Source organism: Crocodylus porosus, unplaced genomic scaffold (genome assembly GCF_001723895.1).
Source record: "Crocodylus porosus isolate Cpor-Errol unplaced genomic scaffold, CroPor_comp1, whole genome shotgun sequence".
In the NCBI taxonomy this organism is placed as follows: domain Eukaryota; kingdom Metazoa; phylum Chordata; order Crocodylia; family Crocodylidae; genus Crocodylus; species Crocodylus porosus.
Window position 1 is genome coordinate 85781698 of NW_017728906.1, and position 16986 is coordinate 85798683.

The following is a 16986-nucleotide window of genomic DNA, read 5'->3' on the forward strand; positions in this document are numbered from 1 at the left end:
TTTTTTTCCACTCTTACTGCCTTTGCCAAGAGCGAGGGGAAATGATGATTGAGTGCACCTCAGTGTTGAGCAGCAGCATGTTTGTCAGCTGCTGGAGGTACTTTGCGTTGTATCAGCCTGCTGCCATCAGCTGCTTAGCTAGACGCCTATGGCTGCTGGTCTTCTGTGGCCACTTCTGTTACAAAGCAATAATACATTCAGAGCTGTACATCTGTTCTGGTGGCAATGGGCCCATGGCACCTCAGGCAATTGCAACAGATGACTAAGGGAAAGCAACACACTAAAGTTACATTAAAGAGACCCAGATGAAGTTGTATGCAAGGCAGAACCAGAGCCAGTGGAAAGCTTCTGAATGAGATGAACTAGCTTCTGCATGAGAGTGGAGAGGCTTACACAGCGCTCTGTGAAGTGCCACTGTAGACTTAACCGCTAATTCAGAAGGGTAAGTCTATCACCATTCTGGCAGCAGAGATACAATGGCAAACAACATTTGCTGGAAGGAAATTTTCCATTAGAACTTCTTTGTTTTTTTCCATCTTGTCAGTCATAAGCCATAAGAAAAAAATCAAGGTGACCTATCCTATGAGGACAGTGTATGAGGAAGTTATTCAAGTGCTTTAGGCCCCTGGCACAGGTTACACTTAAGACATGATTAACCAGTTAATCATGTCGTTACCCAGCCACACACTAATGCAGTTAATAGTATGATAAAATGAGGAATAAACCACAGTTATTACACAAAAACATGTAGTAACTGTGTTGCTGGTTCCTATCATGCCATTAATTGAACATGTGGCCAGGCAGCCCTTGGGGGAGTAGAGAAGGGGTGGCCCCCATAGCTGGGGGCCCCTCAGCTGATCCGGGCTCTCAGTCTCCATGCATTCTCAAGGCTGGGATCAATCAACCGTTGGGGCTCCCAGCTACAGGGGTGCACCATGTGCTCCCAGAACTAGGAGTCTCGATCAGCTGATGGTGCATCCCTGCAGCTGAGAGCCCAGATCAGCTGATGGGACTTCCAGTTGCAGCTTGCTAGTCAGCACAGGAGGAACCTGGGATCATGATTACATAGTCTTTCCTTCCATATAATTTTCCACGTACAGATTGCAATTATTGGGGGATCATCTTAAATTTGCTACCCCTTACTGCTGCAGCAGGGAAAGTAGCAGCAGGGGGGAAAGTTGGGGCAGTAGCAGAATAAGCAGGCTGTCCCCTGCCCCTGGACTCCCCTGCGAGTCTGCCCCCCTGCTGCCTGTAACCCAAGTGTCTGCCTCTAGTGCCTGCTTTGGCCACTTGCTTTCCCCTCTTCCTCCCTGCATCTTACCATGTGAAGCAGCTCTGATTCTGGCTCCAGCTCTGGCCCAGATCATAGAGCGCACAGTGGCTCTGGCTCACTTGCCCCAGAACAGCTCTCCTGCCACTGCACGATGTCCCCGCCATGCCCCACCCCACTCCATGTCATCTTACCCTGGGTTGGGACCAGTTGGAGCAGCACCTGCCTCAGTTGGTACTCAAATCCTAGAGTTTCTCCCCCTCCCATTTGAATGGGGAAAAAAACCCTTCATGTTGGATTTGAGTACGTGTGGCATTTCAATACATTTCTAAAGATGCTGAACTAGGAGTTACAACTTGTCCCTTGGATTCTGCATGCATCCTCTGCAACTTTCTTCTGTTTTTGCTAATTAACTACAGAAATTATAACAACCAGCATGTTAATATACAAGAAATGCTCCAACTGGCCTCCTTTGTGCTTGAAAGGAGGAAGGATTTCTATCAGGGAAAAAGTACAAGATAAAGAATTGTCAATGTACAAGTCACTGACTATAAAAGCATGGCTCCTTTCCTGCTAATGCCCTTTATTTCCCTGCATTTGAGGTCTGACACCTTCTAGTCACCTTCCTTTTTGTTTTTTTACAGACATTGGTCCACAATTCTTTTCATTCTCTCCTCTACCTTTGATGAGCGATATGACCTGCCCTTTCATACTCAATCCCCTATATGTAAGAGTTCTTTAATTGTGATAGACTCTTTTCTTCTACATCCTCACTTTGCTTCTCTTCATTCTCCCCTTGGTAGTTTACAATTTGGTATGTTCTTTGGCTGGCCTACAACTGTATCATATTTCTAGAAGTACTCTGTAAGCATTAGTTTATCAATAATCAAAAGACCCTATGCATAGTATTATGAAATGGGAAAAAAAATGAGACAGAGAAAGCTGGTGATAAAACAGTAACATTACTTAAGTCTCTTCACCTTCCATCCGACTGACTTCAAGTACTCAATACATTAATGAATCAGTAAAAAGAATAAAAACACAGACACTTTAATATTCTGTGTGATCAGTATCTTTAGCTGGAGACACAGAAATTGTACTTATTTATTAAGACTAAGCTTTAAGGCCTTAATATTCTATACATTATTCAAACTGTTACAGTTTTGTTCAGCAGAGGTAATCAATCAGCTCATTAGTTCTGAAATGCATTTAGCAATACACTTTGCTAAAACATCATATAAATAGTAATTGAGCTATTAATATCCTTTAATTATCAGTGAAGAACTAACAAATCTAGGACATAATAACTGCTGCTTTTTTCCAAAAAACACAAGGGCCCTTCAAGCTTTGCCGCCCTGAACTGTTCTCTTGTTAACAATGGACAGTAAATGATTCTTCTGTACATTATGCACCCTGTCAAGATGCTTCAGCTACTACAGGGTTTTCTTTTTTGTGGACAGCAGCACATGTCAATTTTGGCACGGATATTCTTTTTTTTGCTAAGTTTATAAATACAAGATGCTTCCTTGGTTTCACCACAGGCAGCTATCAAAAATACAAAAAGGGCTAGACATAAGAAGTCTCACTCCACACTGACCATCATTATATGTTTCTGGATATCAGTATAATACCAATATTCAAAATCCATCCTTTAGATCTGCAGTGTCTCAAGTGCAGCTCAAGAACCAAAACATGATCACTGAATCTTCAAATGTCGCTTTGGCTTTCTTCTCCCATTAACTGCAAGAGTTAAGCTGATCAACTGCAGGTTTTCATTGCTGGTGAATATAAAGATTTCTCTTAATCAAACAGGAACAATACACAGGCAGGTAAATGTTATGGTTATGTTCATTTAGTCTCAACTTTAAAACTAAGTGCAATTCTTGAATACATGGCAAGTTGCTCAGTTACCTAAAAGGGACACAAAGTTTGGACACTTGTTTTAGAAAACTGCAGCCAACAATTACCTGGAAGCATCAAGAGCAAATCCTCCCTCTTTAGGGCTGGGGAAGAGCATTTTGAGAAGGAGATTTCCCTTTCATCTGAAGCACCAGATACTGATCACTGCTGAAAGGCAGGGTACTGGAATGGGATGGAGCATTAGTCCAATTTATTATGGCAACTCTTACATGCTTTCTTCTTATCACAACTTTATTAAATAAGCTTAGCAGCTCATACAGTTAGAAAATAAAGCAAGTTAAAATGCACAGTATTTAAAGAGCAGGTCTTGGCTTTTATATTGCTCTTGCAAATACATCTAGCTTTATTTTAACTTACTTCCCCAGCAGTCCTATATTTCTTCTTGGAAACTATGCTCCATTTGTATCTGAAGTTTTTGGACATCTTACAAACTTGGATGTCAACAACTAAAACAAAAGTATAACAACTATGAGGCGTGATAAACCAGTATAAGGACAGGTAACACTATGGACACAAAAATAAAGACAAAAGACCTCTGAAATCAGCCCTTCCTGGATAGAACTAAAAATTCTGTTAAGTTGGAATAATTTTTCAGTGTGGCAAAAACACAAAACCAAAAATGAGATTAGATCAGCACAACCTTTACAATAGTCACATAATAGAATCTGGACATCTTTTGTTTGTCTTTAGCACATTTATTATTGGTCCTATACTGGCCTCTAGTTTTCATAGCTTGTGGGAGACTCCACAATTCTGTCTGGTAAATAGTAAGTATCAACACTACATAAATTTCATAAGGTGAGCCTAAAGTTAACCTCCAGTGAACTGCCTTCTTTACAACATTTTCCAGTTGCATTCTATTTTATTTTCTTTTACAACCTACTGGTCCCTCCTCTTTCTCCCTGAAGAAAGAAGGGTTAGGTGGCATTTTATATCTTAGACAACATAGATTCATTCTAAACAGACTGCAATGTTGTATGCTGAAAATATGGTCAGTAAATAACAAGTAGGAATCCTAATTGTCCACAAATATTCCGCCAAAAATGGAGCAAAGTCAAAAAGATAGAAAATAATGGTCAGTTTCAGGTCAGCCAGTGTGGCAGCTGATGTGCATATGCCATAGTCTAATTTAATAGATACTTCTTCCCAGCTTAATCTAGGTGTCGGTTTAGCAAGAAATCTGGCTCTCGATATCCAAATAGTTTAAAGTCTCCTTCAAAACGGGCATATAGGCGTTTTATATCTCGCTTGCTAATTCCTGAGAAATAGCGCTCTACTTTTGTTTTGTTGTATTTTGTTATGCCTGGTGGAATCGTGGGATAGGATACCAGATGGTCTATTCCTGCTGCTTTCAAGATATATGGAGCATCATCCTCTAGAGTTTCATGATGTCCAATCACAGTGTACAATATTTCACATGGAGCACAAAGTTCCACATACGTTACCCAATGAATGATGTGATCCCCAAACTGAATATCTAGCCATCGGTGATTAGGATCACCCAAATAACGCACAAAGTCCTCAAACTGCAGCCCCCTGGTCTCTGTGCGATTCTTCCTATATTTCCGGATAATACCAGGAGCAATTTCATGCCTGTACCAGGGTTCAAATCGAGGATTGTGGACAAACTTGTCCTTAAATGCAGAAATAAGTCTCTCAAATGGATCTCTTACAATAAAAAACTTGAAGTATAAATTCAATCTAAAGGAAAAAAGGAATAACACGGATTAAAAAGATGGAAGAAGTGAACAAGTTACTGAAGAGCTATAAAACTTAGATGAAACATGATGACTTCTGTAACAACATGGTTCTTAAGACGCACTTTTCATTACTTGCAGTTATTACAATGAGCAAGGCTTAAAATGTTTTACTTACTTTAATGAGTACAAAGAATTGAAACATGTAAAAACAAGGAAGGTTTAGTTTTGTTTCTATAATTTAAGGATTAACTGAATCTTCCTCACTGACAAAAGAGGGCTGAATCCCATGAACAGTGAACAGCTCTGAACTTCTAAATGCAGGTGCAAATAAGAACAAAAATACAGAAAGTGATCCACAACGGCTGGGACAAGCACAGTGGAACATACAGAAGAGCTGAGCTCTCACTGCCAGCTGGCCAGACAAATTACTGCTATATAAAATACAATTTTTACTTTTTATTTAAAATTTTGAAATACATTTCTTCATCATAGCTTAGAAAAACAACTTTCATACCTGACAGGACATGATGATACTCAGAACTATAACTTTTTCGCAGTTAGTTTTGACATCAGTAAAGAATTAGTTTTTAATTTACTGTAAACAAAGAGAGGCAAAATGCATGCAAGTGGAGACAGTATTTCCCCCTACATGGGTAACCTCTCAATCCAATACCCACTGAAGTCAATGAAAGGACTCTCATCAACTTTACTGCACAATGGATCAGGCCTTCAATTGCCTAAACTAACAAAGTAGGATTAGACAGGAGCACAAACCAGATGCACACCATCCTCTGCTCCCCTACTAAAATCTTTTGTCAGTTTGGTACAAGACTGCTAACCAAATCTTAGCTTTGGGTCTTGAGCCAATCTCTGTGATTGTCTGAAAGGCAACAACCCAAACTTTGCAGGAATTCACCTTCAGAACACTCACCTCCAAGTGAATAGTCAGGTATTAAGCAGGGTTGCTCACTGGAGACAGAACAGTTGAATCTCCAACCTTAGGAATGTAAAAGTAGTTTCTAAGGGAGATTTTACAAGGACCAAGTATGAGGAGAGGATTCTTCCAGAGCCCTAATTCAAAGTCCACTGTAAACACTGGGATTTATTCCAACAATTTTAATGGACTTTGGACCAGCTCCCAGATTTGGGGTCACCTCTCTCTTAAGGAGCTATCCTTACCTAAAACCTGCTCTTCAAAGTGGCTTGTAAAAGCTATGGCCTTGGATATAACAACAAACTTTTTAAGCCATCCACATAAAAATATCTTCCCAAGTGTCCACAAACATTTTGCTTCTTGCTCTCTTCCTTCCCCAGCCCTGATTTTTGTGGTATCAACATGAGTAAAGGTGGTAGAATCTTACGTACCCTTAGATGGTAAGCTCTTCTGGGTAATTTGTCTACTGCTTGTCAAAAATAACCTGAAGATGTGTGGTCTTAAGTAATAAACAGATATCCTAAATCAGTGGTCCCCAACCAGTTGATCATGATTGACCAGTCAACTAGGGAGGCTCTTTTGGTCGATCCTGGGCTGGGGGGTTGGGGCTGGACATGCGCATGAGCACATACCCCTCCCCCAGCCCAGCTGGTCAGTCTATGGGGGAGGGAAGGAGTGGGGGCCAGAGAAAGGTCAGTGAGGGGCTGACGGTGTGACCCAGCCAGGAGCAGAGGAAGGCGAGTGGGACCCCAGCCCAGCCAGGTGGTGGGAGGATTGGAGCCCAGGGGCTCATCCATGAGTGGGGGGGCCTCCCACTGCTAGATGCACCCCAGCAGAGGCCCTGGAAGCATGTGCCCCTCCCCCCATCTCCACATGGGGCAGAGGTGCACCTCGAGCCCTGCTAGGGCTGGCTACATGCAGGTGTGGCTCAGCCCAGTGGCAAGACACATATGGCAAACAGCCACTCCTGGACCAGCTGCAGTGCAGCTCGGGGTGCAAAGTCCAGCCTGCAATAGCAGCCACCTCCACACAAAGATGGGGAGGCACATACCCCCCTGAGATGTGGGGCAGTGCAGTTGGCTGCAGCAGTGGTGAGTGAGGGTATGGGACAAACCCTGCACAGACAGGGTGGGAGCAGGATGGAGGTGCAAGCAGCTAATCCAGTGGGGGCATTTGCCCCCGGATGTGCACACAGGGGAGGGTAAGCTGCAGCTGCGAGCTGGGGCTGGGCTCTTCCTGGCAAGGGTGTTGGGCCATGCTATGCTCAGGCCAGGCAGCAACAGTGCTGGGAGCGGAGCTATGGGGCAGGGGAGGGGCTGCAGGCACCCAAAAATTTGTTGTAGCCCTCCAACCCTCTCCCAGCACTGTCACCACCTGCCCTGAGCGCATGACCAAACACCCTCATCGGAAAGAACTCAGTGCAAACTTCTCATCCCCCTGAGGGGGGAGGAGAGGGGACAAGTAGGCTGCCGCTGTGGGCTAGGACACCATGCTATGCTCTTCCCGGCGGGGCCCGGCCCCGGCTGCGCTCAGTATGAGCAGCGGCAGCAGTCCTGGGAAGGGGTTGGGGGGGGCTATGGTGAATTTTTATGTGCCTGCAGCCCCTCCTCCCCCCATAGCCCCACTCCCAGCTCTGCCTCCGCTGCCCAGTCTGAGTTCAGTGTGGCCAAACACCCTCACTGGGAAGAGCCCAGCACCGCCCCAGCCCCAATACACCCTGCCCTGCCCTGCATGCAGATATGGGGGCACACCCCCCCCATGCCCTCCTGGGTTGCATGCGCTCCCCAGACGAGCTGCTCGCAGCTCTGTCCTGCACCCTACCCCGGCTGTGCACGGCCTGCCCTGCCCCACTCCCTTACTCACTACCATGGTGGGGGGGACAGACTGAGGCCCCAACAGTGAAGGAGAGGGCAGAGCACAGGCAGGAGCAGGGACCGGGGATAGTGGGGAACAAACAGAGGTCTGGGGGGGGGGGCCACATACCCCTGGGCCTCCACTTGTCCCACCAACGTGCCCAGCCAGGGCCCCACCCTGCCCAGCCCCTGCTCCCTCCCTCACTGCTGGGGCCCCAATCCGTCCCGCCCCTCCACAGCCCTTTCTCCTCCCCCAGACTTACCTGCTGGGGGAGGCGTGCCCCCCAAATAATTTTTTCTCCCTCTGCCTGGATCTGCCTCCCCCCTCCCCTTCTTTCCCCTCCCCAATGAGTGACACACGGGTGGGGTAGAGGAGGCAGCGCACAGTAGATCTTGGGTTGCTTTTTAATTCAAAAAGTGATCTCCTACACCAAAAGACTGGAGACCACCATTATAAATAGATCTATATGGAATTACCCTTTTGAATTACACACTGGAATTACCCTTTGGAAATGGGCATGGGATGGTAACATCAGAATTCACATAGCCAATGCAAGTACACTGATGAACAAAGGGTATAAGAGAAGTAAAAGCCTCCTTGGTTCAAGGTCTGAATTTGAAGTGTGCAGTTTCATTATGTCCCCTTCTGGTTTGGAAATTCACCAACTTTTCTAAGAAATCACCTCTCACCTTTTCTGTATTTCAGAGTCACTGAAAGAAGATAAGCGTGGTAGGCCATTCTTCTCGTGGTCATGCACAATGTTCTCTGGAATCTCTTCTATGGAAGAAAATGCTCCTAGATAAATCAGACAGATAGAATAAGTTACAGGAAAGGAAAGGAAAGGAAAGGAAAGGAACAAAAGAACATGTCTTTCAGTGGTGGATTTTCGCCCTCTCTGTGTTGCTTGTATCTATGGTTACTGGATTTACAGTAGTTAAAGAACAGGAGATTCTGACCACAATGCTAACAGCTGTTAACACTTAACAGAATACTTCTTTCAGAGATTCGTTATGCGATGACTACAACTGTAGCCAAATCAGTTCAAGCCTCTCAATAATGTGTGGTGAACAGGTTGTTTCTGTAATAAAAACCAAGCCCTCCTCCCCCTTTGCACAACTCTCCAGGAAATGCAATTGGAAAGGCTTTGAAGATTAGCTCTGAGGAACAGAAAAAGGGTTATTTTTTCCTCTCATTTTTTGTTGGAAACAAAACCAAATGCTGTAAACTTCTAGTTGAACTGCAAGAACATTAAACACTTCGCTGTCAGTATCTTAGCTGTCTCCTCTCCCTCCTGCCCCGTTTTAAGAACACCTATACACTAAAATGAAAATTAAAACAAATTCATATCATTCAACATCCACAGATTTTAATAATACAATCATAAGGAAGCATCGCCAGGACTTTATCAGCAACTAAGTTCTCCCCCATGTGGTTACATACTCTGCTCTGCAAAGTGATATATTCATACAGAGCACTAGGGAAATCAAAAGGAACTCTGTCTGTTGATAAGGCTATGAGTAACTAAAAATGGTACAGGTGCCTGGCATCATTGCCCTCATTGCCTTTACTTACATAGTAAGTTTGCCCAACAGTAGTAATAGGTTACAATGCTGGAACAAGTACAGAATCATCAAACCAAGCAGTTCTATGTGCTTCTCCTACCCTAGTGCTTCCACCCTCCACTGGAGCTACTAAGGATGAGAAACGGTTCAGTAAAAAGCTTAGTTTAGAAGATGACACAGTAATTCACAGAACCTAGATCCTACTTATTTTGGGCTTGTACTATATTACATTTTTTGATGGTTTACTTGTGTGAATTTAGAGCTTGCAAAAGATGCAAGACTAGTCAGCCATAAAAAAAATGAAACCTCTCTACCCATTCCCAGCTGGATCCCTATATATGAGCTGGAGAATAAAACTCCATTATGGATAAAGAATCATAAATATCCACAATTTGAGAGCTGAGCTCACCAGTGTCAAACTAAGTGCTGGTATTTGCTACCAGGCACTCATCTATTGGGAACCAGAGCAAGATTGCACATATCTTACCATTGGCCACAGCACTCAAATAATAACTTCAAGTTATCCAACTGTCATGAGTTCATATGAGTAACCTGGAGGCAAAAGTTTCCAATTCCCAGTCCTGTCATTCATGCCTAAACAAAAGCTTTCCAATAAATGTATCTAATCCCTCCAGTGCTGTTACAAATTGCTTAGGGAAAGAATAACACTCCTCCACCACCAGCAACCCAGAGCTGCTCTTTGCATGCCCTTCATTTTCACTAAGTACTCTCCGAGTAGTGAAGAGGATTCCTTTGGTAAGCCACTTTTTATATGTTCTTCTAGCTGCACAATAGAGCATCTGCCACGGCAGTTGTGTCAGCTTCGTTCTTAGCCTGTGTGCATCACTGACTTCCATCTTCCTTTCAAAATAACTTTGGAGACAAAGAGATACCAAAAATCTCAGAGAAAAATCTTAGCATATGTTATAAATTCCTTCTATTTAATAGCTAGTATTTTCCCCAAGCTGTGGCTTTCACAATCATTTAGACATCTATCTATACTCTCTGTGGGGTTCCAGCTTTCAACCCCTTATGTTAAGATGGAAATTACATCCAAATTAATGTTCTGGTACTGGTCATTAAGGTGTAAATTGTCAATGACAACCTTACTTACAGTCTGGCAAATGCAATTACCACACTGCCAATTTGTGATTTCTCCTAGACAGCCCTACTGTCTGGGTACTGCCAGTGTAAGTAACTGAGACTATCTCATATATACCTTTGCTTTCCAAGTTAATTCTTGAGTTGCAAGTTGCAGGATATTCTTTATGCTATCCCCAAATTATTATACCCATTTACTATTTAATGATGGCATTTGCAAAATCTCTTGTGTATATTAAACCATCTTGTGGTTTAATTCATGCTCATGTTGTGTTCCTTTGAACTTTTTCTTCATAAGGATGTCAATGGCAATGTTACAAAGGTGACGCCAGAGAATGCACCTTCCTTTGATACTTGTGTTCAAGTTGAAGTGTTCAATCAGGTTTGCATGTGTTACACCTTCGCATAAAGCCAAAAGGATGCAAATAATTTTTTCTCACATACCAGAAGACTTCACACATGTAGAAAGCTATTTTGTATAGAGAAAGAGTGAACACCTGTGCTATTAAAATAATTTAATGAAGCTGTGTTATTTTAATAAAAATCACAATGCAATCTTGTTAGACTTGTTTTAAATCATTTTACCATATATTTTCACTAATCAGGCTATAATCCCCAACTTCCTGATTGATCTCTGATAACTCATGCCATGATTCATTAATAATATACACTTAAAATCTCAGTTTTATAGACCTGCGCAGCTGCCACATTTAAAATGGAGAACTGCAATCAAAATAACAATTCCAGCCTCATGCCCTGGAAATTTATAGCATTATTGAAAAAATAAATATTTATGACCAGAAACCTGAAGTTATGAGCATTCCTTTTATTGTTAGGTTAATCAGTTTCATAGTTGATAGGGTCGGAAGGGACCTGAGCAGATCATCAAGTCCAACCCCCTGCCATGGCAGGAAAGGATGCTGGGGTCAAATGACTCTGGCTAGGTGATTATCTAGCCTCTTTAAAGACCTCCAAGGTAGGAGCGAGCACCACCTCCCTTGGTTAGGATTTAGTAGGTTCCAGATCCTAGTCGCCCTGACTGTGAAGTACTGCTTCCTAATGTCTAGCCTGAACCTACTTTCAGTCAACTTGTGGCCGTTATTCCTAGTGCTCGGGGGAACAGGGACTCTCCCATTCTAGAGAGTTTAAAAATGCCTTGGCTTAGGGAACTATAGCACTTTGTAAACAGCATCTTAAACAAGTGTATCAGGAAGTGCCCTGACAGCAAACCTGCTACATTTATAAAAGTCATTCCTCAAATTGACTCAAATTGCTTTGGAGTCAAAACAACAATATTCTTTTTAGCAGAAAGACATTTTTAAAGAGGACATTCAAAAAGGACTGAAAGGAACTGCAAAAAATGAACGACTGGAATGAAGTAACAGTTAGTAGGAGTATGCAAAGATTTCCCATTTGTGTTCCCATTTTCCCATAGTTTTGTCCTTCCCCCTGAGCAAAAAAGCCCATTAAGAATAGAACAGGTACCATTTAACACAATTAAGACTTTTTTCCATTGAGTGTTGCCCACTTTTGGAGTCTGACAGAACAAGATCTTGTGCTTGTCACACACAAATATTCGGTCCAAGATGAACTTGGAAACTGTAGTATGAGAGAGATTTCTCAGCGCTGCATCTCTGCAAACATTCCGGAGAAGCTCAAGTCTTTCCATATGGATCAGAGGTTGGTGCATCAGATTTCCAGAACGCACTTTTCCAGTTGGCTTATTATTGAAAAAAAGAAAAGAAAAGCAAGTGTTTTGCGTTTATATCAAAATGTAAAGAACAAGAAATCAGTCTAGCTGTGTCAATTTCCTTCCCCCGTGCCCTCAGTACACTCCCCCGCGAAGTATTATTGGCTATTTACTGAAGTGATGCCACATCAGCCCATCTCTTAGTAGCAGGGGTGGATCTAGGAGGTGGTGAAGTGGTGCACTTGCACCCCTCACCTTTGATTCCTGCCCCACCCAAAATTTAAAACCAGCTGCCTATTTTTTTTCTATTCAGGCAGTGCTGAGAGAGTCAATTGATTTCACAGTTCATTGTAATCTCCCTAATTCCTGTTAGTCTCTCTCCATTCCACATCTGTTAATGATCCTCTATCTTTTTTTAAGTCTCAATATTTCACTAATCAAACTATCCTTTCTTCTGCAATTTTGCTCTGTTAGCCATTCCCAGTAATGTCTCTCTTCTATTTCACAGCCCTGCAGACTGTTTTAACTCTAGCTAAAAACCTTACCTCAAGTGTGAGAATATTAACTCAGGTGTAGAAATGACTGCAAGTGAAGTACTGGAGGTACTGTCAAGGTGCTCAAGAAGGCTCAATTTTGTTTTATGAAGCTGAATAAGAGACGTACATTTAACTAAAATGACTAGAGGGCTAGTGAGATCTCTTTTGACTACTTTTTGCCTATTTCATTGTGGTTTCTTTGAACTGTATGTGTAATCTAGTAAATTAGTGCACATCCCAATAATTATATTTGTTTTTTGCTTTTTATCTTAAACTCAGTAATATAGTGCTAGCCCCTTAGCATATTAATAAAGCATCAAGTTTCTCTATAACTGGAGAAAAATGTTAATGAGAAAAAAAAAGTTTCATGTTATATGGGATGATGTGCAACACAAGCTCCACCGCCTTTTTCAAAATCCTAGATTCATCAATGCTGAGCAGTGTTGCTACTGGTGCTGGTGTGCTTTTTCCAATGACCATCTAGAACTGCAAGTCTTCCTCTACTGCACTTTTTGGCTTGCTGTAACAGGGTTTGGTCTTATCTGATCTGTAGTTCGGAACAAACCACACTTTTCTGAGAGCCTGAAGAATATATTTACTGAACTGCCAGTGGCAATTTTCAGGCTACAGGACAGGAGAAATTCAGCAGAAACTAAATATTGATGGGGAGGGAAAAGGAGATTCTACCCTTTGGTTGGCAAGAGACCATTCTGTCTAGGTGTAGTCTAATATGATGTCTTCCACCAATGCTTCCAATTCTTCCAGCTGCAGCAAATTGAAAATTGCAAAATTTTGAACCTGTTTCACTGGTACACTTAGAACACTATGAGCAGAAGTCCTTGCACATGGCTACTATTTGGGAAAGCAGAGGCCTGCACTAGAAGTATTCAGAGTAAGGAAGGATGATCCTAAAAGAAAGAAATCTTTCAGTCAAAAAAAGAGAAGAAGAAAAAAGTGGAAGCGGGGGGGACTAAGATTTTATTGTTCCTTTACAAAGACATAAGGGTAAACCTCTCAAAATTCTTTCTGGTGGAAATGATTATTGATTACACAGTTCTTTGTTTTACTTAAGGTACTGGCTTTCCAAAAAATAGGTAAAAAGCATTCTTATTCTGTTAAAGAGAGATACTGGAATGCTTAGGAAAATAGCTTTAAAAAAAAAATCAGGCTCACAGATTAATACCTTGAAATAAGCAGTCTGGGTTTAAAAGTTCAGCAGACAAAGTTGTCTTACCAACCTTGCAGGTCAATAAAGCTTATGGCCTTTTTGCCATAAGCAAAAGGCTCTAAGGCTAAAGCATTATGGCTCAGAAAAACAGTTATCAGAAACACAGACTTAAGGCCAAGCATGTGCTGTGAGATCTAAACTTAAATTATTATTTGATCCTCTGAAGAAGGGCATCTCTGACATATACTCTAAATCTCACATGAAGTAGATGGGGTTTTAGTGACAAATCTACAGTCTGTTGGAGGGGTATGACTAAAGGCCTGCAGGAAGTCTGAAAAGTCCTCTTCTAATCCCTTCTCCAAACATTCTTAAGTTGTCCTTCTGCACTTTTATTTTGTTACTCCACTTCCAATCTTTCTTCTGTGAGCATCCTCTCCCCAGGCTGCTGGTCCATTACATACCTCCCTCCTTCACCTCAAGCTCCATGATTTCCCCTTGTTCTCATTTTTAAATTCCTCCAACTTTCTGTTCTCAAGCCAGGCCCTGGCAGCACTGTCATGACTCTCTTTATTTCAAAAAGGAAGGGAAGAGTTCTTTACTTATAAAAAGAGGCTTTCTTGATATCCTCAATATTGGTTGGGGAAGGGAATTCCCCTTTTCTTATCAATAATCCTCCCTACTAATCAATCTGCAAGATCTCTCTCATTGAGGGAAAAGACCAGATATTTCATTAAAGGGAGGGGACAAAAAATACATGGCCACTCATTTTTCCCCATTTTAAGCTAACCTTTTCAAAGCCAGTCACCCCTCTGGATATTACTATTTAAAACAATAATTTATATGTTTGGGGTGCAATCAATTAATCTTTGGTCCCAGACATTGGAGTTCAACTAGATGAGTCAAATGAACTGATTAGGAAGGGTGGGTTTGCAAAGTGTGAATTTTCCCAAACTCATTTTCAATGGAATACTGCTTTCCCATTATCCTTTGCCTTTCTACTACAAAAACAGTATAAAGTTGGAAAGTTCTAGGGACTCCACTGAACTCATCTTTTTTGAATATTTCAGGAAATCCAAACATGTGAGAGAGATTCTACTTTTGCCCCAGACCTAACTTACCGATCTGGGGATTTTAACAGCAGGCCAAAGTCCAATTAACACAATTTAGTTACAGTGTTGGCTATGTCTTGGCTACTGACATCTCTGGAGTCCCCTCTTCTCTCCCCTGAAACTGTTAGAACATAATGAGGGAGACCCACTTTGGGTCTAAACACCTCATCACCCTTTCCCAGATATACAAGAGCAGAGTTTATGAATACTCACTATGCAGTCAAAATGTTTCCATCCTTAAACCAAGGTACAAAAAACCAAAGCTTTCTTGATTTGAGCATTTTGGTAATTATTTCAATTTCAATTTGTATAGGCAAAAAAGTAAAGCCTAATCTGATTTATTTGGGACAGTGGGGGAAAAAATGTATTCCTTCACTCTAAAACTAACCTCAAATTCTATTTCCATTGAAGACACGAGTTTAACCTATACATTTATCAAATCTGACAGGCATGTTTTGTCCATTTTGCCACCACTCGAAATTGTTCACTACAAAATTCAACCTGTACTAAACGTTTTTGCAATTATTTTCTACTTAAGTAAAATCTTGAACATAGAGACAGTACAATTAGGAAAAGGATGGAAAATGAAGGCAGCAATGTGGGAAAAAGCAAAGGGAAAAAATCAAAGTGGAGAGACTTAGCAAGAAGACTAAGAAAGAAACCAGAGGTGGAAAGATATATCATTTGATTACAAAAGCCAAATTTTGCCCTCAGGATCTGGACAATGACTGCAAAACGACTGCAACAGGACAGCTCAGGATTAGGATATGTATGACAGCAGAATCTAGAGCTCTATGCAAAAGACAGAGCAACTACTTCGGCCAGTCTATCTTTAAAAAGGAGAGGTGATGCTACGTTTCCATTTAGATAGGAACATATTTTTAAGCTGAATCAACATTAGAAAATAAGGTTACCTTAGTGGGAGTGGTGGGGCAGGGCAGTTTATAACCATAAATTACAAGCATAAACCATGAAAACTTAGTAACTCTAGGAGTTCTACTTATCTAAATAAAAGGGCAATTAAGCATGTCCTGTGCCACAACTGCTTGTGCCTTCAAGTAAGGGACTCTTTCATTAAAGCTGAATTTTCCCTATTTTTTCCAAACATCTCAATAGCATGTACCTGGAATTCTTCACGCAAACGCTTCTCCTCTGGTCCTTGTACCTTCTCCATTTTTGTCAAAGCTGTCAGCATTAATGGTTCTTGCTTGGCACCATATTCTAGAGAAGAATGAGAGATAAGAGCTACAGGAAAAGACAATTACTTCTGCATTACAGTCAATCATTGGTATCACTTCTTGCATCAGACACAACTGAGCACTCACTCCAAAAAGTACTTGAAACAAACACAGCCAAATCTCTCTCATATTTTGAAGAACATATGCTTCCAGGATATTGGTGGTCATGGGTCAAGTTCACCCCTGGTGTAACTTCAGCAACATTCCATCACAGATGAATATGACCCTATATTTTCACGGGCTTTCATTTCCAAAGTGTATATGGAAGTATTAATCTTTCATATGGCATAAATCTAAATGCAATACAAAAGATTCACACAGTCATTTCAAATGTGCTTGAGTCAGTAATGTAATGTATGACATTTAAATTGTGTCCAGTTGACAAATGACCATAAAAAAAAATCTGCTGTTGAGCCTATTGGTTAAGTAAATTCAAAAAAATGTGGCCAAATAAAAAATTAATTTATCAGGTTGTGCTCATTTTTGTGTACCGGTTTTCTTACTATAAATTCACAGACTCAACATAGCCAAAGCATAATTGATGAAGGCATTTTTGTCTGCTGAACAGCTTCCCCTAGCACATACTGCCACTACCTAAGGATGTAAGATCAATTTCTCATTTGTCACTAGGCTCATAAGAAAAGAGATTTAGTTGGTATTCCCCTTTTTGAACTAATTTAATGCAGCTGAAAATCTGTGACCAAATTAAGGGTGTAAAATAGGATGCACCCCACATATAGTATTTCTATAGCCCAGATTCTAGGACAACACTGACTGCTAGCTTTACCTTATATATTTATGGAGAATACAAAGGACGTCATTCTCCCCTTGTACTCGGTCTTGGTGAGGCCGCAGCTGGAGTACTGTGTCCAGTTTTGGGCACCACAATTCAAAAAGGATGTGG

At 41.6% G+C, this 16986-nt stretch overlaps 1 protein-coding gene across 9 annotated transcripts in view; it reads right to left on the reverse strand.

Annotated features, from left to right (window-relative positions):
• Nucleotides 1–2342: 2342 nt before the first annotated feature.
• CHST10 (carbohydrate sulfotransferase 10) overlaps nucleotides 2343–16986 on the reverse strand; it is a 27909-nt gene continuing 13265 nt past the window's right edge. For 7 of the 9 annotated variants that reach the window (XM_019529502.1, XM_019529504.1, XM_019529499.1 and 4 more), the window contains 4 exons: nucleotides 15968–16065; nucleotides 11827–12061; nucleotides 8368–8473; nucleotides 3401–4891 (listed from right to left, as the gene is read on the reverse strand). In XM_019529502.1, the coding sequence (XP_019385047.1) occupies nucleotides 4342–4891; nucleotides 8368–8473; nucleotides 11827–12061; nucleotides 15968–16065 (989 nt within the window). In that variant the 3' untranslated portion in view covers nucleotides 3401–4341. Of the gene's footprint in view, nucleotides 3353–3400; nucleotides 4892–8367; nucleotides 8474–11826; nucleotides 12062–15967; nucleotides 16066–16986 lie in introns of those variants that run through there. The other 2 variants (XM_019529506.1, XM_019529505.1) reach the window with 2 other exon arrangements.